Below are 27,859 nucleotides of genomic sequence, written 5' to 3'. Positions count from 1 at the left end.
CTCTTGTGGCCTAAATAGTTATGTCATAATTTTCAGCAAGGAGCAATACATCTCCTCTATAGATAGTATGTGTTCTTCCCCAACACATTTAAATATATATATGGTAAAAAAATGAAAAATTGGAAAAATAATGACATCAGAGAATGCACTTTACCTCTGTGAGAAGGGGTAAGAAATGCAGATGACCAATACTAGAATGCCAGGAGAAACTATGCATGTAAGGAAGGCAGGGGACACTTCCCTATGGGATGTTGGTTTCTCCATACAGGGACACAGCACAAGCCATGGTGAAGGCAGCAATAACTGTGTATATGCACACATGTGTGTGAGAATAGGCAGTGGTTGCTTGTGAGGTATCACTATTACATACAATGAAGGAATGAAAGGCTTTCTAGGTCAGATATTTAAAGTATAACTTAACAAGGGCATAAATTATATATGGCGATTTTCTTAGAGATCTGAAATGATTGCAGAATCTTACCATTCGTTGGACTGTAACGTTGGGGAGTCATTCTGGGCAATGTGATACAAGGCACTCATGGCATTCATGTTGAAGAGTGGGGGCTTCCGTTCCGCTGGAAGAGAGAGGAAATATGATAAGGTGGTTCTTGAAAGAAACTGGGCAGATAGTGAAATAAGAAACTATAAGCAAAGCTTGTCACTAAACTGGTAACTCATTACTGTCATCATGTCACATAATCCACTTATTTTAATCTCTAAGGTCAGCCCAGGATAGCCATTTGGAAGCTGCTGGTCATTTAATATATGCTGGCAAAGCTCCTCGGAGAATCCATTTCAAAAAAGTGAAAGAAAAATTTCTTTTTTTTTTTTTAATGTATCTTCAAAAGATTGGCCTTTGCCTATTTTTCTTTAACAGGTAAGAACATCTTCAGACACATGTGTGTTTTAATTTTAAAAATACATATTCATTTAAACAATTCAGAAAACTAGAATAAAGAAAAAAATATAGAATATATTTATATTCCTAGCATGAAAATTCCATTTTATCCACTCTTTTTTTTTTTTTGTATCCACTCTTCTTTAAAATGGACCATTTTCTGTAACTCTTGTAGCCTAAATAGTTATGTCATAATTTTCGGCAAGGAGCAATACATCTCCTCTATAGATAGTATGTGTTCTTCCCCAACATATTTAAATATAAATATCTTTAACATCATTAACAGTACAAGATGTATGACAATTCCTTTTGAAGGACACTGTGTAGCAGCTCATACAGGCCAAAAAACTGCTAAGGGAGGACTGAAGGGGCATATGAGAAGGAGGAAGAGGGGGATAAATAAATAATGAAAGTGGCCTGGTCCATCCCATCGATTTTTCGTGTGTGTGTGTGTGTGTGTATCCAGGACGTTGCACATGCTAGGCAAGCGAGCCACAACTGAACTATAACTCCAGCCTCCTCTTCCTTTTCCTTTCCTCTTTTCTTTCTTCCTATCCCTCCCTTCTTTCCCTTCCCCCTCCCTCTTTTTCTCCTTCCTTATTCCCTCCCTCCCTCCCTCCCTCCTCTCTTCTCTCCTTCTATCCTTCCCTTTCTCCTTCCCTTCCTTTTTTTCTTTCTGTGCTGGGGCTCAAACCCAGGGCCTCATGCATGCTAAATTCACCCTCTACCACTGAGCCATTTCTTATTAGAGGATTCTCTATCCCAGTGATGTAAAAGACCTTTGTATTGGAACTCCTTTAGTTTTCCCTTGATATTCTGCTTCTTTGGTATGTGTTCACTTATTACATTTATGTGAAATACACATCTTTTCTCTTCAAAGAAAGCATAAGTTCTAAGAGAACAAGACCTTGTAATCTCAATACTTTTATTCTTTTTACTTCCCCCCAAAAAGTAATAAAATGCTGTTTACATATTAGGTGCTTCATTTACTGACCAAACTAAAGAAACAGGGCTCTCGCTTTGAGTAATTAATTGTACGTTATTTATTAGTTACTATGGCATAGAAGATAAATCACCATCTTACTCTACCATGCTTACCTTAATGGACTTTTTATACAGTCCCACTTTCTTTTTTTTGGTACCAGGGATCAAATTTGGGTCCTTGTGCTTGTGAGGCAGGCAGCGGAACCTCTGAGCTAAATCCCTGGCTCTACAGTCCCACTTTCTAATTCACAATCTGACCTCTGGTTTTATCAGAGCACCTTAGTTTTCAAGTCAAGTAATTTTAGTCACTCTTAAAATGACAAACTGGGCTTGTTCCATGTAGGTCTGGGAAACAGGACAAGAACTAAGGGTAGAAGTTACAGGGAAGACATTTCACTTATAGGAGGAAGAACTGGTGAAAAGTCAGAGTGGTTGAAAAATAAAACACCAGAATGGACAATGTTGAAAAGTGGTGAACTTTTAGTCACTGGTAGCACTTAGGGAGATTGTGAAACTTGTTCCTCTATGACGCTTTGGAGGGCCCCTTACAGTTTTTACTAAATGATCTCTGTGGAGATCTTTGGAACATGAAAGTCTACAATTCTACAAATATTTTTCATTGGCCTGTCAAAAGGATATTATTCACACTCCCCAAATAGACACTGGTACAATAGCAATACAAACTGCTAACCAGTGTAACTCAAAAGCTGCACTGTGGACAAAGAGTTTCAAATGTAGATGAGAAAACAGATTCATTCAGGTTTATTTTCTTTTCTTTTCCGCCTTTCCTCCTTTTCCCCTCTCTCTCTCCCTCTCTCTCTTTCTCTCTCTCTTTCCCTTCCTTCCTTCCTTCCTTTCTTTCTTTGTACCAGGGATAGAACTCAGGACCTTGTGCTTGTGAGGCAGGAGTGGTGCCACTGAGCTACATCCCCAGCCCCCATGGTTTATTGTATATATTTCTGGTACTGGGGATCAACTCAGGTCCTTGCACTTGCAAGGCAGGTTGTGCAACCACTGAGCTAAATCCCTGGCCCAGTTTATCGTATTGTTGAGGAGGTGGACTCTAGAATGTTTCTAGAGCTTGGCCTTCTGGCAACTTCAAGTATTTAAAACCACGTGGAATTAGGAACTCATCATATGGCCACCAATGGTTTCTCATCCATCCTAAGAAAAAGCCCAGGTCCTTAAGCAGCCTGTTGGCCTCCATTAACATGGCCCTGGCTGCTAGTTCTGAGAGGCAACTGCTTCCCTTCTCTCATGGTGTCTTTGGATTTACTGAAAGGATCAAGCTCAGTCTTTCACAAAGACTGCTTTCTCTGTCCAGACCCTTCTCGTCCTTCCATCTCTAAACTATATGACTAGTTCCTTTTATATCTCTTGAGATGAGATCTTGTTATGTTGCCCAGGGTGGTTTTAAACTCCTAGGTTCAAGCGATCCCCTGCCTCAGTCATTGGGATTATTATAGGCATGTGCCACTATGCCAGGTTCTGGCTAATTCTTGACAATCTCTCAGGTTTCATCTCAAATATAATTTCATTTCTGCATTAGTTTAATAAATATTTATTCAGGGCTTATTACATACTTACAAATACTTCTTTAGGGAAGCCTTCCCATACTAGGTCTCCTGTTAGAGTTCTGTGTCACTGTGAATTCTGTTTTTTTTTTCTACCACATATTGCAACTCTAATTATTTGTGTAATTTTTAATGAATGTGTGTCCTCTTTGCTAAATATCATAAAAATAGTGACAATGTCTATTTTGTTCATATTGCATTCCCAGGGCTTAGAACAGCACTTAGTTTAGTCTGTGGCCCCAAAACACCTACAAAATAAATGAAAGCAAAAAAGAAACTTTGTCCACAAGCAAAGAATCATTGTGCAGCAAGCAGTCTCACCAATGACTGAGAAGACAGTAAGTCCTGGGGCTTATGTCAGTCCCTGAGACATTTCACTTACTACCTGAAGGATGTGAATCCTCTTACTTGCTGGCAAAAGGTAAAGAATCCAAGCTGCTTAGAACAACACTGAGTTGCACAGGAAAAAGAGAAGGAAAAGAGAACTAAAGAATGAAGAAAACAGAAATTTAGAAAGAAGAGAATAAGAAAACAAAACTCTGTGGCAATGAGATCAGTAGTTGCTTAGATTTGTAGTAGGACAAGGAGGCCTATCAGGAGCAAACCCTCTGCCCTCAAATGAGACAAGATTAGCCAGCCACATGTTAGAACAAGTAACTCTAGCAGAGAAGCATATGGCTAGAGGTATTTCAACCAGAGCACAGCTCCATGGTCTGGGATATGTCATCTAACTATTGGCTTCAGAAAGTCCTATCTATGTTTGAGTCCTTTGCTAAGTGCACTACATGAATCCTCTGAGCCACGGTGCAGGGCTCAGCAATGAGCTAACATATTATTGAGCAAGGGCTGGAAAAGTATGGCCGGGGGCCTGACTCAGCAAGTAGCCTGTTTGTGTAAAGTTTTATTGGAACACAGCCACATCTGTGCACTAACATATTTTCTCTGGATGCTTTCATGTCACAGTGACAAAGCTAAGTAGTTGTGATGGCCGGCAAAATCTAAAACACTTATTATCTGGTACGTTACAGAATGCTTATCAATACTTACTATAGAATACAATAGTTGGCACAGAGTTTCTACATAAGCAGCAGAATAGGAACTGGCAGTGCTTTTTTCTTTTTGGTACTGGGGATTGAACTTGTGATCTTGTGCTTGCAAGGCAGGTGGCGGAACCACTGAGCTAAATCCCTGGGCCCTACTTTTCTTGACATAATCTTGAACAACAGTATCTTGTGACTGGGCCTTTTGCAGTCCATGAGTTTTTAGAAGATTCATGCATTTAACTAGTCCTTTCAGTGGAAGATGAATTTAGCAGAAGATCATTTTTTTTTTTTGCTTAAATTCTTTTATTGGTACATTTTAGGTATACAATACGTTTACATTTATCATTGGGTGCTTGTGCCTGTACATGATCTATCTTGGTTCTTATTTTTTCCCCATTCCTTGTGCTCCCTTCACCCCCTCCACCCTTCCCTATCTACAAAGACTTTGTTTCCATTTTTTCCTTTTCTCATAATTTTTCCTTTCCCCTTCCCCTCCCACTTCCCCTATCCCTTTGGACCTTTTCTTCCTATTTCAAATTATCAATTATTTGTTTTAATCATTTTCATCCTTATTTACACTTTCAGTTTCTCACACTAGAGAAACTATTCGGTATTTACACACGTGTCCTATTTATTTCACTTAAGAGTATGACCTCAGTATGCATCCATTTAGCCATAAATGTCTCTAGTTTCTTGTTCTTTATGGCTGAGTAGTACTCCATTTTATAAAAAAAACCTACATCTTCTTTATCCAGTTTCTAGTTGATGCGCACTTGGGCTGTTTCCAAGCTTTAGCTATTACAAACTGTGCCACTGTAAACATGGGTGCACATATATCGCTGTGGTATGATTCTTTTAATTCTTTGGGGAAGATGCCCAGCAGGGGAATAGCTGGGTCAAATGGGACCTCTAGTCCTAGTTCTTTGAGTTATCTCCATACTGATTTCCACAGTGGTTGCACCAGTCTGCACTCCCACCAACAAAGGAGAAGGGTTCCTTTCTCCCCACACCCCCACCAGCATTTGTTATTAGTTGATTTCTTAATAGCATCCATTCTTTCTGGGGTGAGGTGGAATCTCAGTGTTGTCTTCATCTGCATCTCTCGAATGACCAGTGATGTTGAACACTTTTTCATATGTTTATTTGATGTTTTTACTTCTTTGTCTGAGAAATGTCTGTTCATTTCAGATGCCCATTTTTGAATTGGGTCTTTGAATTTGGGGGTCTGATGTTTTTCAGTTCTTTATATAGTCTAGATAGTAGTCCTTTGTCTGAGGTACAGCTGCTAAAATTTTTTTCCGACATTGTAGGTTGTCTCTTCGCTCTGTTGGTGGCTTCTCTTGCAGCGCAGAAGGTTTTTCATAAGATGAGATCCCAGTTGTTGATTCTTTGTGCTAGTTCCCGTGGTACTGAGGTTTTGTTCATAAAGTCTTTTTCTATGCCAATGTCTTCAAGAGTTCTACCTAACTTATCTTTCAGCAAGTTTAGTGCTTCTGTTTTAATATTTAGATCTTTAATCCACTTCGATCTTAGTTAGTGCATGGTGATAGGTATGGGTCTAGTTTTAATTTTTGGAAAGTCGAAATCCAGTTTTTCCAACACCATTTATTAAAGAGGCTATCTTTCCTCCAATGAGGGTGGTTGGCTCCTTTGTCAAAGATGAGGTGGCTGAGTATGTCTGGAGTTGTTTCTGCATCTTCTAATCTAGTTCATTGATCCTCGGGTCTGTTTCTTTGCTATTACCATGCTGTTTTTATCATGGCAGCTTTGTAGTATAGTTTCAAGTTGGGGATTGTGATACCCCCTGCCATATCTCTGTTGCCTAGAATTGCTTTAGCTATTCTAGGTCTCTTCTGGTTCCAAATGAATTTTTGGATTGTTTTCTCTAGTTCTGTGAAGTATATTGTTGGAATTTCAATTGTCATTGCATTTGATATATATAGTAGTTTTGGAAGTATGGCCATTTTCACTATATTGGTTCTTCCTACCCAGGAACAAGAGATGTCTTTCCATTTTCTTATATCCTCTTCGATCTCTTTTTTCAGAGTAGTAGAAGATCATTTCTCAAACAGGCTTAACCATTTACAATCTATAGAGCTTGATTTTTTAGAAGAGGGGCAGGAGCAGTCACATTACCATCCTGCTTTGTAATATGATCTTAGCAATTTCATTTATACATTAGAAGGCTTTAAAATATACACTACTATAGAAAAGACAGGTACCATAAACAAGAGGGGACAACAAGCTATTCAGGCACTGTTCACAAATTTTAAGTAATTTCAACATTAGAAGTACAGTTTGAAGTGTATTGTTTGTACCTGGAATTTCTTTAAACCTCAGACATGCAAAAAAAAAAAAAGTCATTGCTTAGGGTGTGTCTGGAACAGTTTAACTTTCTTTCATGTAAAAAAAAAACTCTTCAAGGGCCGAGGATTTAGCTCAGTGGTTTCGAAGTCTGCCTTGCAAGTGCAAGGGCCTGAGTTTGATCCCCGGTACAAAACAAAAAACAAAAAACAACTCTTCTTTTATATGCATGTTAACAAAAGCAATGCTAGGGAAATGAAGATGTATGATAAAGCTGTCAAAGAGATGCCTTCATGCTCATTATATTACCAATATCATAATTTTAAAATAATTCCTGAGAATTATTTGTTCTTGGTAACAAATTTGTGAATATTTACTGAAGATCTATTGTTATGTTTCTCTGAATCTAAGATCTCACTGACTGTAAGATACACTACTAATTAACAGACATCTCTATATTATCCATAACTTGGAAATAATGTTGCCAATTATAAGAATCTATTACTATAAAATACATACTACTTTAAAAAAATTTACTTGGTTGGTTATTTAACAAATAGAAATTGTACATATTTTTTTTGTACCGGGGATAAAACTTAGTCCCTTGCACTTGCAGGGTAGGTGGTGGAACCACTGAGCTAAATCCTCAGCTAGAAATTGTACATATTAAGGTATACAATGTGATGTTTTGATATTCATGTGTATTGTGGATTATGACATTGATATATCCATCATTTCTATAATAATTTTTTGTTCTTGTGAGAATAGTTAAGATCTACTTTCTTAGCAATTTACGTACACAATGCATTGCTATTAATGATAATCACAATGTTGCCTTCTGGTTTCAAAGAGATGTTAAAACATAGATTGAAAAATGTGATGAAATATTGCTATGGTTTAGATAGAAGATGTGCTCTCAAAGGCTCATGTTTCAGAGGTGGGCTTTTTTTGGGAAAGGTGATTTATATCATGGGGCAATAACCTCATCAACCTCTGAAATCTCTGAAACTGTAAACTAAAATAAGCCTTTCCTCCTTTATGTTGTATATGTCAGGTATGTCACAGTGCTGAAAAGCTTACCAATACAACCATATATCCTAGGATTGTGCTGATGGTAAGACAAATATTCATTGAGCACATATTATGTAACACATACAGTAATAAGCACCTTAAACCCATACTTTCATTCAATCTAGACAATCTGCAGAAGGTAGAAACTCTTATGCAAATTTCACAGAAAGCTAAAAAAACTTGACCAATATCATACAACTGAGAAATGTCAGAACTAGAATTAGAACTCAGTTTTGACTACAGAGTCTGCTCTTTATCATGCTTTGATACTATGGCTTTTCAATCTGAAGTTATAGCTAATTGTAGATAATAAGACAATCTGGGAGAGGAAGGCTACTTTTCTTTTAATTTCAAAAATAATTTTATATAAGACAATCAAAATTATGCTGATATTGAGAGTATGTTGTTATATATATATGTTTTCTTCCCTCAGCCAAGATCTTGCTATGTAGGCCAGGCTGATCTCATACTTTCTCAATTCTACAGCCTCAGCCAACCAAGTAGTTGAGATTACAGGCATGAGTCACCACACCCAGCTTCAATTCACTTTTATAAGAAGATAAAATCAGGAAATGAGTACATACCAGGAGCTGTCTTAAAAGAGGAAGTACTCAGATATCTCTTGGCATCTCTACTTTGCCCAATGTCAATTGCTGTGCTGTGTAAAACTTTAGTCACCACTACATCTATATGGTACAAAAACTAATTTGATGATGATCTTGAATCATTGTAAAAGGAAATATATTGGTTTTTTTTTTTGGTCCCATCTGGAAGGTTGGAAAGGGTATAACCCATGTTACATTTCATTATGTGGGCACTAATTAGTTGTAAGGTTCAACTCAGCTGGTACATCCTTTTAATAACTGAGGAGTTGCTGCTTCGGTTTCAGCACAGTAAGTAAAATTTTGGTTAATTTTTACTTGCTAAAATAAAAGTTGCAAAGAACATATAATTCTATATGTGAGGACAAGTAGCTGTTATTGAGCACAGGCTGTGTTCCAAGCATTATGTTAAATACTTTACCTATGTTCTCTTACTGAAGCCTGAAAATACTTACGATGCATGCAATGTTATTTTCAGTTAATAAATGAGAAAATTCAGGGTTAGAGAAGTTTAAAAAAAATGGTCCAAGATCACACAGCCAGAATCTCCACGTCATACAGTTCCAAGAGGTATCATTTACATCCTAGACTACTTGAATGCCTGCTGGCATGATGCTGAATCCATACATGGTGATCTTGCTAGCTATTTGTTGGTGAAGCCAAGATTCAAATCCACAGTGTCCAATGGCTGGGGATGTAGCTCAGTGGTGCTGATAGCTGCCTCGCAAGCACAAAGTCCTGAGTTTGATCCCCGGTACCAAAAAAACCAAAAAAACCAAAAAACCAAAGAAAAAACCCCAACCCAAATCCACAGCATCTAAATCTAAAACAGACTCTATCCTGCTAACTCTATGTTATATACAGAGTAGTCCCCCCACCACATACAAAAAAAATGCATGTTTATTTCTAATTTTAAGAAATAATCAGTATTTAATGTAAAATTTTCTGGACTATTATAACCTACCATTTATACTTATATTATTTTGTCATATTTGTTTCAGGTCTTTTTTCTTCTAAAAAAATAAGAAAGTAGATGTAAATTTATTCCCCTTTCTTTATCCAGAGTTTACTATTCTGGAATTGTATCTTTTATATCTATGGTATGTTTTGTTCATATTTATGTATGCTTAATAATATATAAAAGTGTTTATAAAACTTCTACAATTGGCATCATACTATACTGTAAGGTACAGTAAATTTTCAAGTTTGTTTTTTCATTAAGTAGTCTTATATTATGATTTTGAGATTTATTCATGATGAAATGTGTGGATTTATTCTATTCTAAATTGTGATAGATGGAGTGTGATAAAAATATGAATGTCTAAATTTTAATAATGCTTATCACAGTAAAAGACACATTTCATTAATCTCCCTCAACATATTCTTTGTCACTTCAAACTAGTTATCCCCTCATTCTTGTCACTTTCTGAAGCAGTTCTGGAAGTCCTCTTTTTTTTTTTTCTTTTTTTTTGGTACCTGGGATCAAACTCAGGTCCTTGCCCTTCAGGGCAGGCAGCAGAACCACTGAACTAAATCCCCAGCCCTGGAAGTCCTCTTTTGTGAGTATCTTTAATTGTGCTGTCATGGCTGCCCGGTATCCTGAACTGATGCAAAGTGTTTACTTTCCATGGTCATTTTGACTTTGGAGAAGAGTCAGAAGTCACACAGTGCTAGATCTTGTGAATAAGTTGAATGAGGACACACCATGTTTTTACCAGCCTGCCTTTCTATTAGATGGTACTTGGCAGCAGCATTCACTGTATTTTTGATCACACTTTCTAAAGACACCTCATAGAATACCACAGTTTATTTATATGCTCTCCTTTGGATAAGAATTTAGGTTGATTACACTTTTTCTGGTTACTACATACAAGATTGCATGACACTTTTCCCAGTGTACATGCAGAAAGATTTCCTGAAGGTCTACTAGAAGTGAAAGGTGGGTCGTGGAGACCTCTCCTCATCAGCTTTACTGCATGTGGCCACTTTCCACTCCAGACTGGTTTTACCAATTTATGTTCTTATAAATAGGAGATGAGTTATTTCCTTAGCTGCTGTTTCAAATTTGTTATCCTCAGACTTAAAAACTTTTGCCAATATGGGAGATGTAAAATGATTTTAACTTGCACTTTGAATTACTAAGGCCTGATGTTTGTTGTTCATTTATGTTTCCTCTTCAATGAATGAATTACATTACTTATCCATTTTTCTGTAGGCTGTTTGGCTTTTTCTTTTTGATACAGCAATTTTAAGAGTTCTTTTTTTTTTTTGGTACCTGGGATTGAACTCAGGACCTTGTGCTTGCAAGGCAGGCACTGGAACCACTGAGCTAAATCCCCAGCCCATATTTTACTTCTTTTTTTTTTTTTTTTTTTTTTTTTTTGGTACCAGGGATTGAACTCAGGACCTTGCATTTGTGAGGCAGGCCCCAGAACCACTGAGCTAAATCCCCGGCCCTTAAGAGTTCTTCATAAATGTTGGACCAATACTCTGTTGGGTAGATATGCTGCAACTACCTCTCTCAATCTGTGGCTTGTCTTTCAATTTTATTGCTTTATATAACTCTGTAACTCACATGGTAAAAGTTACCATATTTGTCATTATGGGTTTTTTTTTCAGTGCTGGGGATTGAACCTGGAGCCTCATGTATGTTAGGCAAGTGATCTACTACTGAGCTAAATCTTCAGTCCTTTTTATTTTTTATTTGGAAATAGGGTCTCACTAATAGGGTTAGCCTTGAAATGGTGACCCTCTTGCCTCACCCTCCTAAACATGAAGGATTATAGGCAAGTTTTAAGATATTGTTTAGAAAAATTCTCCCTTATACTCATAAAGGTAATCTAAACTAATAATACTTACACAGTATTTATTATATGCCAGTCCATTTTAAATATATATTCATGAATATAATTTATTATAATTTACTATACATTATACATAATTTATACAACATAATATATATATTCATTCATTTCAGAACAACTCCATGAAGTAGATATTATTATCTCTACTTACAGATAAGGAAACTGATGCATGGTAGAAGGGCTTCTCCTAAATGTTTTAAAGTTTTACTCTTTGTTCTTAGGTATTTAACCAATCTGGAATTTATTTTCATGTATGGGATAGCTAGAAATCTAATTTTAGTTTTTAATCATATAATTAGCAAATTGTGTGAGTATGTATTATTTATAAAATGGGCCATCTTTTTTCAACTGATCTGCAATGATCTTTGTTTTATACTAAAGTCTGAATCACACATGAATCTGTTTCAAGGTTTTCTTTTCTGTTCTACTGAATATGCTACTCTTCCCTTGAACCAATATCATGCTAATTTAATTACTGTGGATATTTATACAGTGATTCTTCCAAATTCTTCACAGTTGTTTTGGCTAGTTATGCCTTAGAAACTTTACAGTTTCTGAGCCAAGTTCTACAGAGTATTGCTGCAAGTTCACCCTAAATCTTTTTTAAGGATGCAAATATTTCTTCTGAGTGTCATCCAAATCAGTATGAATAAATCTGATCAAATTCCGCTTCAGTGAAAATGAGACTGGCACAATACTAAAACTCAGAAATCTTGAAAGAAACCTTAATACCTATCAATACAGGTCAGTTAAATAAATTACTGCATATCTAAACAATGGCATAACATGATGACATTAAAACAGTAAAAAAGATGTTTAAGTAAAATAAAACAAATCTCTAAGTATTGATAAGTGAGAAATCAAAGTATGGAACCTCATGTAGATGTTGACTTGGGTGTGAAAATTCATGTAAGAAGTATTTATTAGGGCTGGTATGCAGGTAGAACATGCATAAGGTCTGGGTTCAATACCAAGTACCAAAAAAGAAAAAAGTGCATATTCATATTTGTATATGCAAAACGAAATTCTGGGAGGATACACAAGAAATTAACAATAGTGGTTCTCTGCATGTGTTGATGGGGTTGGGTAGGAATTGAGTGGGACAGGGCCAGGGATGGAAGATCACTTTAAAAAATTTAAAAAAAATTTTTGGTACCAGGGATTGAACTTGGGACCTTGTGCTTGCAAGGCTAGCGCCAGAACCACTGAGCTAAATCCCCGGACCCCTTTTTTTTTTTTTTTAAATAAGACAGCATTTTGCTATATTGCCTAGGCTGATCTTGAACTCTTGGGCTCCATGATCCTCTCATTTCAGCTTTCCCAGTGCTGGGACTATAGGTGCGCATCACTTGCATGGTCTACATTTTTTGATTCACAACCCATGTGAGTCTGTTTCCTAATTGGGAGAAATTAAATAAATATTTGAATTTTCTTCCTTAAATTCTGTTTTGGTTTTTTTTTTACTACTATCTCTTTATGGCAAAAAGATACTCAGACAAATTACACATCTTTATCATATTTTTCTTTGTTGGGAGGGGTCAATGAATAACTGGAAATATAATATTAACTATCCAAGTCTTCTTGTAGTCCAAATGTTTTAGAGAAAGAGAAAATTGTAATTCGAGAATCAAACTGGAACTCAGAAATTTTTACAGGATCAAGTTGGAACCAGGACAGAAGAAATTAAACAACACTAAAATCTAAAGTTCAAAAATTAGAGAATTTTTCAAAAACTGATTTAAAAAAGTTGAATGTTTTTAATTTAAAATTTATGAAATATCTAGATAAAGGCAGTGTTATGAGCCAGCTCATTCTGGCTTTGAAAGGCCGATTGTGCACATCTTCCCTTAAGTCCATGTCTAGCTAATTATACTGTTGCTTGAAACTGACTATAGAAGGAGTATTTATACCTCATAAATTGGCCAATGCTATAAATCAGGGGTCCATCCCACCATCAAGAGATTTGTGGAGCTGGGGATTTAGTTCAGTGGTTCCGCTGCCTGCCTCGCAAGTGCAAGGACCAGAGTTCGATCCCGGGTAACCCCCCACCCCCCAAAAAGTTCAAAATATAGAATCAGAGAAGAGATTCTATAGTATTTTAGACAGTTTTAGATAACAATATTTGGAGAACAACTTTAAGACTGGTGTATCTTCTGATATGAAGTTGTCTCAAAGGTTGCACTCTTTCTGGGTCAAATAAAGTTTTAGAGTTAGATCTTTGATAAGCCTTTTCTACTTTTTTGGATTTCCTTAACACAAATTGAAGTATAAGTTAAGGTAATGGACACATTTGTGAAGATAGGACATGCATTACCACTCACAGTAAAGAGAATGAATATTTTTCAAATATTAGTACGAACTTATTATCTTATATTTACATGTTTTCTAACTGCCACATCTGCTCAGCTTCTTCAGTTAAATTAGTAACATGAAAATGGAGCAGGGAAAAAGTAATCTGTGTTATATAACACAGAAAATATCTATTAATAAATTTATATGTGCCTAGAACACATATAGTAGTCATCCAATAAATAGCTGGATGAGTTAATAACAGTCATAAGGAGTGATTCTCAAAAATATAATCAAAATAACTCTTTACTCACCCAATTCAATGCAGGTGATCCCAAGTGACCATATATCAACTTTCCCATCATATTGTCCTTCATCCATAGCTAAGATCACTTCCGGAGCCATCCTAACAAACATAACATGCAAAACTTGAGTTGTAAATTAAGAACAAAACTCCTTTTCTAAAGTGATTTAATAAAAAAGCTGTCTTGAAAGATATTTAAAGAGTTTATCTGATAGATATTTCCTTACATAAGTCATTTTGGAAAACACTTTTCAAACTGTAAAGGTACTTAGTGAAATGAAAACTCACTATGAAATGATATATTATGTTCAATAAATTCTCATTCTACCCTTTACTATTGGCTTTATCTTGGATAAGTTACTTTTCTTCATCTATAAAATAGAATTCTAATACTATTATATACAAAATAAAAACAAATTATTTCAAACAACATGAAAAATATTTTATAGAACATGAAGTGAGGTTCTCAGTTATCCCAAAGATAAGTACAAAACTTACAAAACAAAACAAAACAAAAAATTAGGTTATGGTAATGGATGTCATTTGACTTGTTTTTCCATAATGTATTTTCATTACAGAGCAGGAACTATATCAGTTTATATGCTTTGGACAGAACTGTATTCTATTACTGTGTGTAAGCATTTGCTTGGTAAATCTACCTGATGATGAGGGGAAAAAGTTCAAACAGCAGATGATATTTTTTTAGTAGGTAAGTTATTTTCCAGGGATATAAATCACTTTCTAAGATATAATAAAATCTCAGTGTATCCAGGGAAGATAAAAAAGGAGTCTGGATTACACTAGGGGAACAACTTTCAGTCAGAATGACAAGCTAGGTGAAGTATCAGAGAACTGAACAAAGACAAGAACTTGGATTTCTTTCAATGGAAGGTAACACTTACACTTGTTGGCTAGCCAAAGAAGGCTAAAGAAGATCGCTTGTCCTTACCTAGAGACTCTGCCTCAAGAGAAAAGTTCAAAAGAAACCTAAAATGAAATCTAAAACCCGAGCTTGGTCAGTGAGTTGATAATCCCGCTCAGTTTACAGTGACATCAACCTTATTTGAACAATTTAAAGTCACTGTTAAGTTTTATTCTAAGTCAGAATGTTTGTTTTTTGCTAATGAACTTTCTAACATTCTCAGATGAAATCTCATTTTGGGGCACCCTGCTAAGACACTGTCAAAAAACCAAACAAAATGAAACCAATGCCGAGTCCCTCTTGTTCATGTGAGCACATTTTAAAATTATGTGCTATTTTCTAATTCTACATACCAATAAGGTGTACCCACAAAAGAGTTGGCAGGAGAAACCATTGAGGCAGATCCAAAATCAGCTAGCTTCACCTGACCTGGCTCAGATAGGAGAATATTTCCTGCTTTAATATCCCTAGAGGAAAAAACAAGAGGGTTAGAAAATTACTTTTCAATTTTGATTCTGGAATAGGTCAGAGCATGCAATTAATAAGACAAAAAGTTTATTTAAAAAGAAAACTTTGCTCAGATAGCCAGAAGGGGATTTAATAATTACTGCATGTTGTAAGGGGGCCCAGATTCCTGAGTATACTTACAAGTAGGTCATAGTAATTACATAAAGGTAGAGCTTTCTTCAGAAGGAGGGAATACAGTGAGAAAAAAGGCAGACATGGCAGACAAGGGAATCTCTTCAGCTGTTATACTTACAAAAAACCGTGTTTTTAAGTGCTAAATCCAGTCACCAGCAATATTCCTTGTGGTGGCAAAACTGGTGCCATTCATGCCTTTTATTTTCTTTTCCAAATTATATGATATTTCTGGAACCTAAACTAACCTGCAATGACTCTGTATTGACCACCTAACCAATAATCCTCAACTACACACATACCTTTTCTTTCTTGCCCGTGACCCTTTCTCTCTGCCTTTAATTGTAACTGCAACTCTAAGGCATTTGAGGTACATGTTATATAGAAGGTGTTATTTTAAAAATAACACTACAGTAAAAAGAAGACCCTGAAAGATCAAAACAAACAAGGATTAGGGGTTAGGAAATTGCATTTTTGTTGTATTACTACAATGAATTGCAAGTGGTTACTACTAAAGATATTAGATGTTTTATGCAATAAAAGTTTTTAAGATGTGATTTTTAAAAATTCATTTTTCAGTATGATAATTTAGAATGAGACGATGTGGATGTACTCCTTATTCTTTTTTTAAAAAATGCATGAGGTGTAATGAGTACTAGGAACCATGAACTATATACATTGATGGGCCATGGAAAGATAAAGCAGAGAAAATGAGAAAAATTTATGTCAAGCTAAAAATGAATCAGGCTCAAATGCTTCCAAAACAACTTTTAAAAAACTTCCCTTGAAAATTCAGTTTCCTTCCTTATGATGACATTAGGCATTGGCAGAGAGAATTTTAAAAAAAAGCATTATTTGTCTTTACAACAGAAAAATATCTTTTATCTCCTATTTTTAATTAGGAGACTGAACTATCTCTTAAGTCAAAATAAAAACCTGAGACATGGTATTCATTTTTAAATTTAAAGAACATTTTGAAACTTTTTTGTCTTTTTAATTTATTTTACAAACTAAAAAGATAATGTATTACACAGAGTAAAACAGTAAGTCAAAGTGCAGATTGAGATAATAGACACAAAAAACTGAACTGTGGCTTTAAGTAAATGCAGGCAAATTATTAGAAGCAAGCTAGCATTCAGTAATAACAGCTTGGTACCAAAGAAGCACATTTTTAAAAAAGATGTCAAATCCATAAATATTATGGTAAATGTGTTTAACTCATCTTTATTAGACATGATAGGTTCATTCTTAATTTTTTTATTTTTGTTTTTTGAAGTCCTAGGAATAAAACCCAGGATCTCACACATGCTAGCAAGAGCTCTACCACTGAGCTACACCCCTGGCCTGTCATTGTTCATCTTTATAAATATGCAGAACTCTGGGAAGAATTTGGTGTGCCTGTCTTAAGCAAGTTCTGCTTTTATAGCCCCAGCAGCTAATGATTAAAGAAGGAAAAGAGAGAAGTATGATCTAATAGTTTTACTTCTTCCTAGCAAAGGCCAAGTATTTCTTTTTGTCTGTGAGCTATCTCATGTGGTTCATATCTATCTAATATTCCACTGTTTCCACCATACTTTAAAATCACTGCTAGAAGCGTTGTACTGAGAGAAGAAAAGATTGGCAATATCTTTCTTTAGGAGAAGTTAGTTGGGGGAGGCAGGAGGAAGGTCTTATGGGAAGCAAAGAGATTGCTGCTCCTCCTGGATGTATGGAGCAATGTTACAACAGGAGAGTGGGTTATGATACAGGAAATACGAGACGGGGCTTGGGGTGTGGCTCAGTGTTAGAGTGCATGATTAGTACCTGTCAGGCCCTGGGTTCCATCCTCAGCACAAAAGAGAAAAGAACATATAATGTAGAAGAGAGCTCTGGATTACTGGATTCAGAGTTAAGAAATCTGAGTTTCAATCATTTTTCTATTACTTAAATGCTGTGAAATTATGGGCATGTATTTGAAACCTTTCTGAGTCCCAGTCTCTTCATTCTCAAAATAAAGACAGTACCTTTCTAACTATATATCTATGTGGACTAGAGAAATGCAAAAATTTTTAGTGATGAAACGGCATCTATTTGTATAGAAGTAACTTGTTATATGCAATAGGAAAGGGAGAAGAAATTCAGCTATGAAATAAATATACACAAAGAAGGTTAATTTTCTTTTGTTCTTGACACAGTATCAAAAGGTCACTGGCTCTTCTTTAAATTTCCCTGTAGCACTCAGCGTGGAGGCTAGTTACCTACAGAATGAGAGGATGTAAGCCTTTGTGGATATATGGCAGAGACCAGGAGATGGGAGCTAAATTCTGGCAACATTACTCCTTACATCCAGGGGGAGCAGCAATCTGTTTGCTTCCCATAAATCTTTAGGCACCCTGAAAATTGGAGCACGAACTAATTTTCAAGGTTCCTGGAATAGAAAGACTTGTAACTGAAATGAAAATGAAACTGGTCTCTAATATTACCTATGAATCAATGCATGAGAATGTAGGTAGGCCAGCCCCTGCAAGGCACCATGAGTAATGGCAGTGATCTCCACTTCCTGAAGTGGTTTCTTATGAACTGAGGAAGGAGGGAAAAAAGGTCAGGGGTAATGATCAGTTATACTCCTCTTTTTATTATCTTACATAGTTATACAAGACTAAATTATATACTTTCTCAAATGATAACTTGGTAATACATTCACCTAAATACATAGGATATGTATTTTCTATAGGACAGTTATAAATGATTAGGTAACAGGAAACCCAAGTATATAAAACCAAAATAAACCAACACTTCAAAACAAAATAAAACAAAGTCTAATATTCACTAAGTGAAGAATCTTTAATTTACTTATCAGTTGCAAGTCAGTAATACCACACTGATTCTAGTCTGCCAGGCCCAAATTTATTAGTCCCTTCTGACATTTTAAATGCCTGGAATACTCTAGGTCACATTATTCTCAGCCACAAGGCATCTATAATTACCCCCTCTACCTGCAGGTTTTCTAATTTGTAAAAGCTGCTAAGAAGCAATTTCCATTCAGAGATCAAGGATGATTTTGGACTTTTTTTAATGTAAAATTTTAACATAGCTTCTGGTTGTAACACCATTTCCAGAGGAGACATGGGTTAGCCATGATATTGGAAAGGGTCAAATATCAATATAATTTGATAACACCTACCTCTCTTTATACATACACAGGAATTTGAAGTTTTTGGCTACACATATCACATCACATTAGCCAAATGTTTTAGCAATACCTGTCCTAGATGGGCCATGAACCACACTGCAGGAAAGCTGGTAACATTACCCAGATACTTTTGGTGACACTCAGAGATGAAATTTGCATAGCTTACTTGCATGGTGCTTAAGCCCAAGTTATCACCCAAATAGAGTGCCCATGCTGCACTATAATGTAACAGGAAATAAACATTCTGATCTAAGACAGAAAGGAGGGTAGAGTGCTCTCATTTTTTCTTACCTTCTAACAAATCAGAGGCTGAACCTAAGCAGTATTCCATCACCAGCTGCCAAAAGAGTTTTTAAAAAGTGAGAATAAATGTTAATAAGAAACTGCTGAAAGCAACCAAGGACCCAAGAATGCTGAGAATAAATATTTTGACCCACCTTGAACCTATATTATTCTGGTCATTGACAATAATTGATTTTCATAATTTCCAACATCTCAGTTTTTATTCTTTATTTATGATTTTCCCCATTAAATTGTTTTAGAAAAAATTTAAAGCAGCTAGGTTATGTTATAAATTAAAATTTATTAACTTAGAAAGTACATTAATAAAACATAAGCCAGTAAAATCTGTATTGGAAAATACTATTTAAATTAAACAAACCATATATGAGACCCTGGTTCCAATCCTCAGCACTATAAAAAACAAACACAAATAATACCTAGGAAGTAGTAAATCCTTATTTTCATATTTTGAAAAGTTCTAAATAAGAGATATATATATCTTGTTTGGAACTCAGTGAAAACATGTAACCTGCTATGTGTCATTACTTTGAATCTCTGAGAGACATGGGATATTTTAATTTATCTCTAAAAAATATTTCTATAATAATACTTCAGTATTATTATACTGTTGATATTTCTTAGGTTGACAATCTTTGGAGACTTTCTTAAGCCAAAAATGAGCAAATGATTAATTTACTTTCCTAGATATTTGAGGTGTTCCAGATACTGCATTTCCCCGAAAATAAGACCTTACCAGAAAATAAGCCTTGGCATGATTTCCCAGGACACTCTAAATATAATCCCTACGCCCCAAATAAGCCCCAATTAAGATCATCAATCAGATGGACACATTTACTATGTCCACAGCAACACAGGGCAGATGCACTCAATTATATAATATTAATATACAACTAAATATAAATAATATTATTGACATTAATACTTAAATAATATAAACTATAATTAAATATTTGTAAATATCTAAGCAGGTGCCTGTGGATGAGAGGTGAACACCTATGTAAACTAGAGACATTACTGCTGAATGACCAACTGGAGTACAGACACAACACATGAATGATAAAGAATGGATGTGGTTGTATCTCATATAAATCTTCATAATTCAATACACTGTGTGCTGTAATGATGCACTATGATGCAGGCTACATGGACAAGAAGTGCTCTTTTAAGGAAGGCTCTTCTGCTGGACATGAGAGACTGGGGCCAACGGATCTACAGGGTATGGAGTCACAAAAATTTTAGGCTGGAATTCAGAGTTTGGAGAATTCTTATGATTCAGAAGATAACATGATTGTATTTGAATGGAGATTTTTGTACATGAATAAATATAGATTTTTGTACATGAATAAATGTAGACTGAAAAATGAAAAAAAAAGATATCCCTCCAAAATAAGCTTTATTGCATCTTTTGAAGCAAAAATTAACACAAGACATGGTCTTATTTTGGGGGAAATACAGTACTTACTCATAGTTCAAGTCAAAAGCATGACTGCACAGAGACCAATTTCCACACACACACGTGTAAGTACATATGCTTCTACAAATTATTACTTTCAACTTTTGTTGTTGCTTTTTTGAGATACTACATAGCTCAGGCTGTTCTTGAACTTGTGGCGATCCTCTTGCCTCAGCTCCCCACATGCTGGGATTATAGGCATGCACCACCATGCTTGTCCAAATTATTATTTTGGTATTCTAAAAATCAGCACATGGGAGCATGTCTGTAATCCTAGAACTGTCGGAAGTTGAGGCAAGAGGATCATAAGTTTGTGCCCAGCCTGGGCAACAGTGAGACCCTGTCTCAAAAAATAAAACAAGAGCCAGGTATGGTGGCTCATACCTGTAATCTCAGCGTTCTAGGAGGCTGAGGCAGAAGGACTGCAAAGGGTTGGGGATACAACTCTGAGTGAAGGCCTTGGCTTCAATCCCCAGTACACACACACACACACACACACACACACACACACACACACAAGATAAAACTAGCACATGCTCATTATGAAAAGAATTTCCTATAGTCAACTGGAAATAGCCAAGATCAACATATTGGCTCCTTGCTTTTTAAAAAATTAATATGAAAACATATTTATATATTACATACCTTGCATTAATGGAATAATATAGGATATTAGAAGAAGTTTGGAATTGTTTTCTGACATAAAAAAAGATTCAGAAACATTTATTTTCTTACTGAGAAAACAGGGATTCCACATAAGTAAACATAATAAACATTAGCCTCTTATGTCCTAGGTTTTTCTTTAACGGATCTTCTTATCTCGGTTTTTCGAGTAGCAGAGATTACAGGAGCATGCCATTGTGCCTGGATTCTTTAACCAACTTGATGGAAACATTTCTAAATTGTATCTCATATTTTTCTAGGTTTTTAAATTGAGTAACTGAATATGCATATTTCTTAAACTAAATATACAAGGTATGAATACTGACATTCCTTGATTTACACTGGGCTCACAGCCTGATGAACTCAACATTAGTTGAAAATATCTTGTCAGGATGCATTAATATATCTAAATTATTAAACATCATAGCTTAGCAACATAGCAAGTAGCCCTCTCTTATCCACAGTTTCACTTTCTGCTGCTTCAGTTACCTGTGGTCCAAAATTATTAAATGGAGAATTCCAGAAATAAACAATTCATAAATTTTAAATTATGTGCTATTTTGAGTAGCATCATGAAATCTCTCATTGTCTTGTTCTGTCAGTGAACTGTCTCTCTGTTCAGAGAATTCATCCTGTATATACTCAGTGGCTGTCTTAGTTGTTAGATCAACAGTGATAGTATTATAGCGTTTGTGTTGAAGTAATTTTTATTTACTTAATAATGACCCTAAAGTGTAAAAGTACTAAGGATGGCAATTTTCTTGCAGTATATTGTTGTAATTGCTGTATTAGTAATTACTTTTAATCTCTTATTTTGTCTACTTTATAACTGTACCTAATCATGTACGTACATGAAAAATCATATAGGGTTTGGTTCTATCTGTTGTTTCAGATACCCATTAGGGATCTAGCGATAAGTGTTCCATGAATACTGGGGTACTTATATACTCGGTACAGTATTGGACATTCACCCTTGTGATCATAAGATTGATGGAGCTGCAGCTCAATGCCACCACTCAGCATCAGGAGAGATTACTGTACCGTATGTGACTAGCCTGGGAAAAGATCAAAAGTTAGTCACGCATAGTGGCACATGCCTGTAATCTCAGCACTCAGGAGGCTGAGGCAGGAAGACTGTCAGGAGTTTTAGGCTAGCCTACATGGTGAGTTTAAGGCCAGTTTGAACTACACAGTGAGACTCTGTCTTAAAACACAAACAAATGAGAGAGAGATAGAGAGAGACCGAGAGAGAGAGAGAGAGAGAGAGAGAGAGAGAGAGAGAGCGCACGCCCAAAAGTCAAAGACCAGAGCCAGAGTGTGGTTTCTACTGAATATGTACCAGTTTTGCACCGTTATAAAATAAAAAAATCATTTGTCGAAACACTGTAGGTCAGAGACCATCTATAGACAACTTTCAAATTGGATAGAATGAATATGTTAGGTTTGTACTTTTTAATTATATGTTAAAAACCACAGCAGTGTTTCATAAATATTCTTTTCCTTGTTATTGAATAACACAATGGTATCTGAGCAAGTTGACTGCACCTGACACTAAACAGCTCTAGATGCTCTGCCTTTAAATTAGTAGGTCTGGGGATTAGAAGTCCCATTTGACCCAGCTATTCCCCTGCTGGGTATCTTCCCAAAAGAATTAAAAGAATCATACCAGAGTGATATATGCACACCCATATTTATAGCGGCATAGTTTGGAATAGCTAAAACTTGGAAGCAGCCCAACTGCCCATCAACTGAGACTGGATAAAGAAGATGTGTTTTCTGTTTTGTTTTGTTTTTATAAAATGGAGTACTACTCAGCCATAAAGAATGAGAAACTAGAGACATTTATAGCTAAATGGATGCACATTGAGGCTATACTCTTAAGTGAAATAAATAGGACACACATGTATAAATACCGAATAGTTTCTCTGGTGTGAGAAAATGAAACTGTAAATAAGGATCAAGATGCATAACTGATTTGTGAAATAGGAAGAAAAGGTCTAAAGGAGTAGGGGAAGTGGGAGGGGTAGGGGAAAGGAAAGAAAGGAAAAGAAAAAATATGAGAAATGGAAACATAGTCTTTGTAAATAGGGAAGGGTGGAGGGGGTGAAGGGAGGGCAGGGGAATGGGGTAAAATTAAGAACCAAGATACATCATGTAAAGGTACAAGATCCCAGTGATGAATGTAACTGTATTGTATACCTAAAATGTACCAATAAACTCAATGGAAAAAAATTAAAAAATAAATTAGTAGGTCTGGGGCCAGGGATTTAGCTCAGTGGTTCCACTGCCTGCCTCCCAAGCTCAAGGTCCTGAGTTTGATCCCCGGTACCAAAAAAAGAAAAAAATTAGTAGGTCTGTTTTCTACCTCCCCTGACTTCTTTATGGCCAAATTATTTTTGTGCCTGTTTGTATGGATTCAGTAGAAGCTCAGTTCCTAAGAGCAACTTCTATATTAGTTTGCCAAATCAGCTGTAGACAGAAACCAGGTAACTAAGATTATTGGCACATATGTAATCTAAGAATAAATATGCTTCAACTAAAAGTGCAGGATTTTCCAAAGACTTGTAACATGAGATTTAGCACTTGGATTCTGTAACATTTATTCTGCCTGATTGACATCTGTCCCCCCTCCCTTGTTTTTTGGTACTGGAAATTGAACTCAGGGCCTTCACACTGTGCTACATCACCAGCCCTTTCTCACTGAAATTTTTTTTGTAAATTTTGAGACAAAGTCTCACTAAGTCACTTAAGCTGCTTTGGCTGGGCTTCAACTTGTGATCCTCTTGCCTCGGCCTCCCAGAGTGCTGGGATCATAGTTGTGTGCCACCATAATCAGCTGAATCCCTTTCTACATTTCTTCAAGTTGGTTGTTATTGCCAGAGAAAAACTGACTTTTAGATAATTTGATTAATTCCTTTGATTAATTTCTTCTGTTTAGAAGGAAAACAATAGCTCTAGATGTCTTAAGAACTGCTTGCACAGAAGTTTAAGTATATTGTTCAGGAATAAAAATTCCATTCCCTACTTAGAGATCATGTACAGGAAAGGGCTCAGTACATGGTAAACACTTGATAGATGATAGTTAAATAGAACTTTAAGTCAGAATGTGCAATCTGAGCAAGTACAAAGTTTAACATTTTCATGTTTTCAAGGTGCTTAACCTGCCAACGGAGAACAGAAGTACAATTGTATAATAACTTACTAAGATAGAGTAGAACAAAAGATTACTTCATTTCAATCACATAGTAGGCCTTGTTTAGTAAACAATCATACAGTGATGATAATGTCAAGCATAACTCCAATTTCTTGGTGAATTGGAGTCCGGGATGAGAAAGGACAAAAATAAAAATTCTAAAATGAGAATAAAAGGCCTCGCCGTTTTCTCTTAAAAACAGCTTATTACAAGACATTGTTTTCACCAACTCTTTGTTGAATAATTATAGAATGAAATTTCTAATAGGCTAGATATCATATTTTATCTTAATCAGTGTACAGCATGTGACACACTCTGAAGCATTAACAACACACTCTGAAGCATTAACAAACACCGGTAACAAAAGTCAAATGGGACAGAATTGGGACTGATAATTTTGCAGTTCAAATAAACAATATAAAACATTTAATAAAAAAATAGTTCTTTGACTTACCCAAGCAGTGTGCTCTTTCAAATAACAACCTTTGTACTCGATGGTATTAGGATGCTTCAATTGTCGTAAAAATTTAACTTCTTTAAGAATATCATGCCATTTCTATTGATATCAGAAAAGAAATGTTTTAATATTTAAACTAAAAATAATATTTATTATTAAGTACATATATAGTGTTTTTCTGTTATCTTAAATTGATATAAGGTAAATAACAATGAAGAAACTATCTAAACTTGCAATACTTTTTTGGTTTGAGTTCATTTAAATGCAAATTTGTCACCAGATATTTTTAAAAACCCACTATACACATCTATTAAGGTAACTGAGTTAGAATACTGGCAAATTTTATTATGTACTCCAAAAGGAGGGAGAAAAAAAGAATAGTGATAAATATTTTTAAAATATTATGCATGTCTTTTTTGGGTAAATGTTGTGTTTGTTGGCATGCAATAATTGTATGTATTTTGGGTGTACAGTGAAATGATTCAGTGCAAGTATAGACTGTGTAATTATCCAATCAAGGTAGCATACCCATCATCTCAAATATTTATCATTTTTTTTTGTACTGAGAACATTCAGAATGGTTATTTTGAAATACACACTACAATACTGTTAACTACAGTCATCTTCCTGTGCCATGTACAGTTTTGTTACTGTCATTTAACTTGCTTATGTCAGTTTAGGCATACAACTGTCTTGTCTTACCTCATGTGCCTGCTTCCCATTGTAAGACATTTTCTTAACTGCCACCACCTCATTGGTGTGAGCATTTGTGGCCTGTGTTGAAAGGGAAGAAGAAAAGAAAAAGAATTAAGTATGTTTCATTCAGTTTAACTTCTTTGACTAGAGACTTTTTTCTCTAGGTTCTGCAGATTAAACCCAGGGCCTTTGAACTGAGCATCCCTAGGCCCTTTATTTTCTATTTTGAGATAGGGCCTTCCTTCCTTCCTTCCTTCTTCCCTCTCTCCCTCCCTCTCTTTTTCTTTTTTAGATAGGGTCTTACTATGGAGCCCAGGCTGGTCTTGAACTCAATATGTACCCAAGGCTAGCCTCAAACTCACAGCAAACCTATCTCAGCCTCCTGAATACTGAGATTACAGGTGTGCACCACGATGTCCAGCTAGAGACAGGGTCTTTCTAAGTCACTAAATTGCACATGCCGGGCTCATATTTGAGAGTTTCTTAACTCAGTTTCCCAGAGTGCTGGGATTACGGGTGTGTGCCATCAATCCCAGTTTAACTAGAGACTTTAAAAATAATATTCTCAAAAAAAATATTCTCACACTTTAGTACCACCATACAAAGATGCTGCAACGTTTGATAGAATAGACATTTTACCTCACTTTTAAGGAAAAACTTCATTTTATCCATTTTGTGTATTCTTGTAAAAGTTGTAATATAAAAAAGAAGGTTAGGATTTAACAAAATATATGCAACCAAACGACAATAACAAAAGTCCAATTTCTGAAATATCTACACTGGCTTCAGTGTAGAATGTCTATCAACAGAAAACCAGTTTAATAAATAGGATGTAGAGAAAGGAGGTGAGCTGCTCCCAACGCACAAGAGGAGGCTTCCGGGCTGCTGTATCACCCCCGCCAGCACAGAGGAGGTGAGCCGCGCCAGTGCCAGCAGCACCCCCCGAAATGGAAAGACACACAAACAAGTCTCAAAATCAGACTTCCAGATCACCTACAGCAACCCCAAAGGGAAATGAGATGGAACACTCTGATACTCAACCACCTGGACTCCCTGAATTGGCAACAAAAGATCTGGGAAAAAATGAAATCAGAAATAATTTCTCAGATAACAGCAGAGATTGTGCTCATAGTGCAAGACATGAGTAATAAATCTAGAGAGGAGCTCAGGAACATGATGGGATCCCAACATAGGAAACAAATGGAATCCATAAAACAGATGCAAACAGGTTTCCAGGAGATTAAAAACTCCACTGAAAGTCTACACAGCAGAATGAGCCAATGTGAGGCCGGAATTTCAGATACAGAAGATAAGATTGCAATTAGTGACCAGGAAAAGAAAAATTGTTTTTAAAATGTGTTTTTTAATAAAATGGAGTACTACTCAGCCATAAAAAATGAGAAATTAGAGACATTTATAGCTAAATGGATGCACATTGAGGTGATAATCTTAAGTGAAATAAATAGGACACACATGTGTAAATACCAAATAGTTTCTCTAGTGTGAGAAACTGAAAGTGTAAATAAGGACTAAAAGGTATAACAGATAATGTGAAATAGGAAGAAAAGGGGCAAAGCAGAAGGGGAAGTGGGAGGGGTAGGGGAAAGGAAAGAAGGGAATGGAATTAATATGAAAAAATAAAAATATGTAAACAAAGTCTTTGTAAATAGGGAGGTATGGAGGGGTTGAAGGGAGGGCAGGAGAAGGGGGAAAAATAGGAACCAAGAGAGGTTATGTAAAGGTGCAAATTTCCAATGATGAATGTCATTATATTGTATACCTAAAATGTTCCAATAAAATAATATTTAAAAAATTGCTTTAAAATTGTAAGGGACCACGGAAATACAGCAGCTGCTAGACGATGCAAAGAATAACATGACTGATTGGAGTCAATGAAGAAACAGGAGAGAGTGCAGATGACATAAAAAAATTGTTCACAGAAGTGATGGCAGAAAACTTCCCAAGCAGGGGAAAAAAACTTGACATACAGATAAGTGAGGCATATAGGACTCCAGCTAGCCTTGATCAAAAAAAATCTACACATGGGCATATAATTGTTAAGATTCCAGAAACCCAACAGAAGAACAAAGTTCTACAAGAAGTTGGAGAAAAGAAACAAGTCACATACAAAGGAAAGCCCATCAGAATCACAGGAGACTTGTCAATGCAAACCCTCAAGGCAAGAAGAGCTCGGAGTGAGGTATTGCAAGCCCTAAAAGAAAATAGCCTCCAACCCAGATTGATGTACCCTGCAAAACTATCTTTCAAAACTGATGGAGAAATAAGATACTTTCATGACAAAGAGCACCTTAGGAACTTCATGAATAGCAAACCAGCACTCCAAAAAATTTTAGACAATATCCTAGGAAATGACAATGAGGATCACAACCCCAGGAAGCCCAGCAGAATGAATCCGTCGGGTGCAACA

The 27,859-nt window shown here is 35.9% G+C and overlaps 1 protein-coding gene across 7 annotated transcripts in view; it reads right to left on the bottom strand.

The window, feature by feature from the left end:
- Taok3 (TAO kinase 3) overlaps positions 1–27,859 on the bottom strand; it is a 189,319-nt gene that overhangs the window by 56,226 nt on the left and 105,234 nt on the right. For 6 of the 7 annotated variants that reach the window (XM_004843693.4, XM_087198101.1, XM_087198100.1 and 3 more), the window contains 7 exons: positions 25,438–25,509; positions 24,733–24,834; positions 18,958–19,003; positions 17,957–18,053; positions 15,209–15,322; positions 13,944–14,035; positions 482–575 (listed from right to left, as the gene is read on the bottom strand). In XM_004843693.4, coding sequence (XP_004843750.1) covers positions 482–575; positions 13,944–14,035; positions 15,209–15,322; positions 17,957–18,053; positions 18,958–19,003; positions 24,733–24,834; positions 25,438–25,509 — 617 coding nt within the window. Of the gene's footprint in view, positions 1–481; positions 576–13,943; positions 14,036–15,208; positions 15,323–15,796; positions 15,904–17,956; positions 18,054–18,957; positions 19,004–24,732; positions 24,835–25,437; positions 25,510–27,859 lie in introns of those variants that run through there. The other variant, XM_013071738.3, reaches the window with a different exon arrangement.

This window comes from Heterocephalus glaber, unplaced genomic scaffold (genome assembly GCF_053883595.1).
Source record: "Heterocephalus glaber isolate CG9 unplaced genomic scaffold, H.glaber_assembly_v1.0 deba00001687, whole genome shotgun sequence".
Taxonomy (NCBI): domain Eukaryota; kingdom Metazoa; phylum Chordata; class Mammalia; order Rodentia; family Bathyergidae; genus Heterocephalus; species Heterocephalus glaber.
The sequence above is the reverse complement of the archived record's forward strand: the minus strand, read 5'-3'. Positions and strand labels throughout refer to the sequence as shown.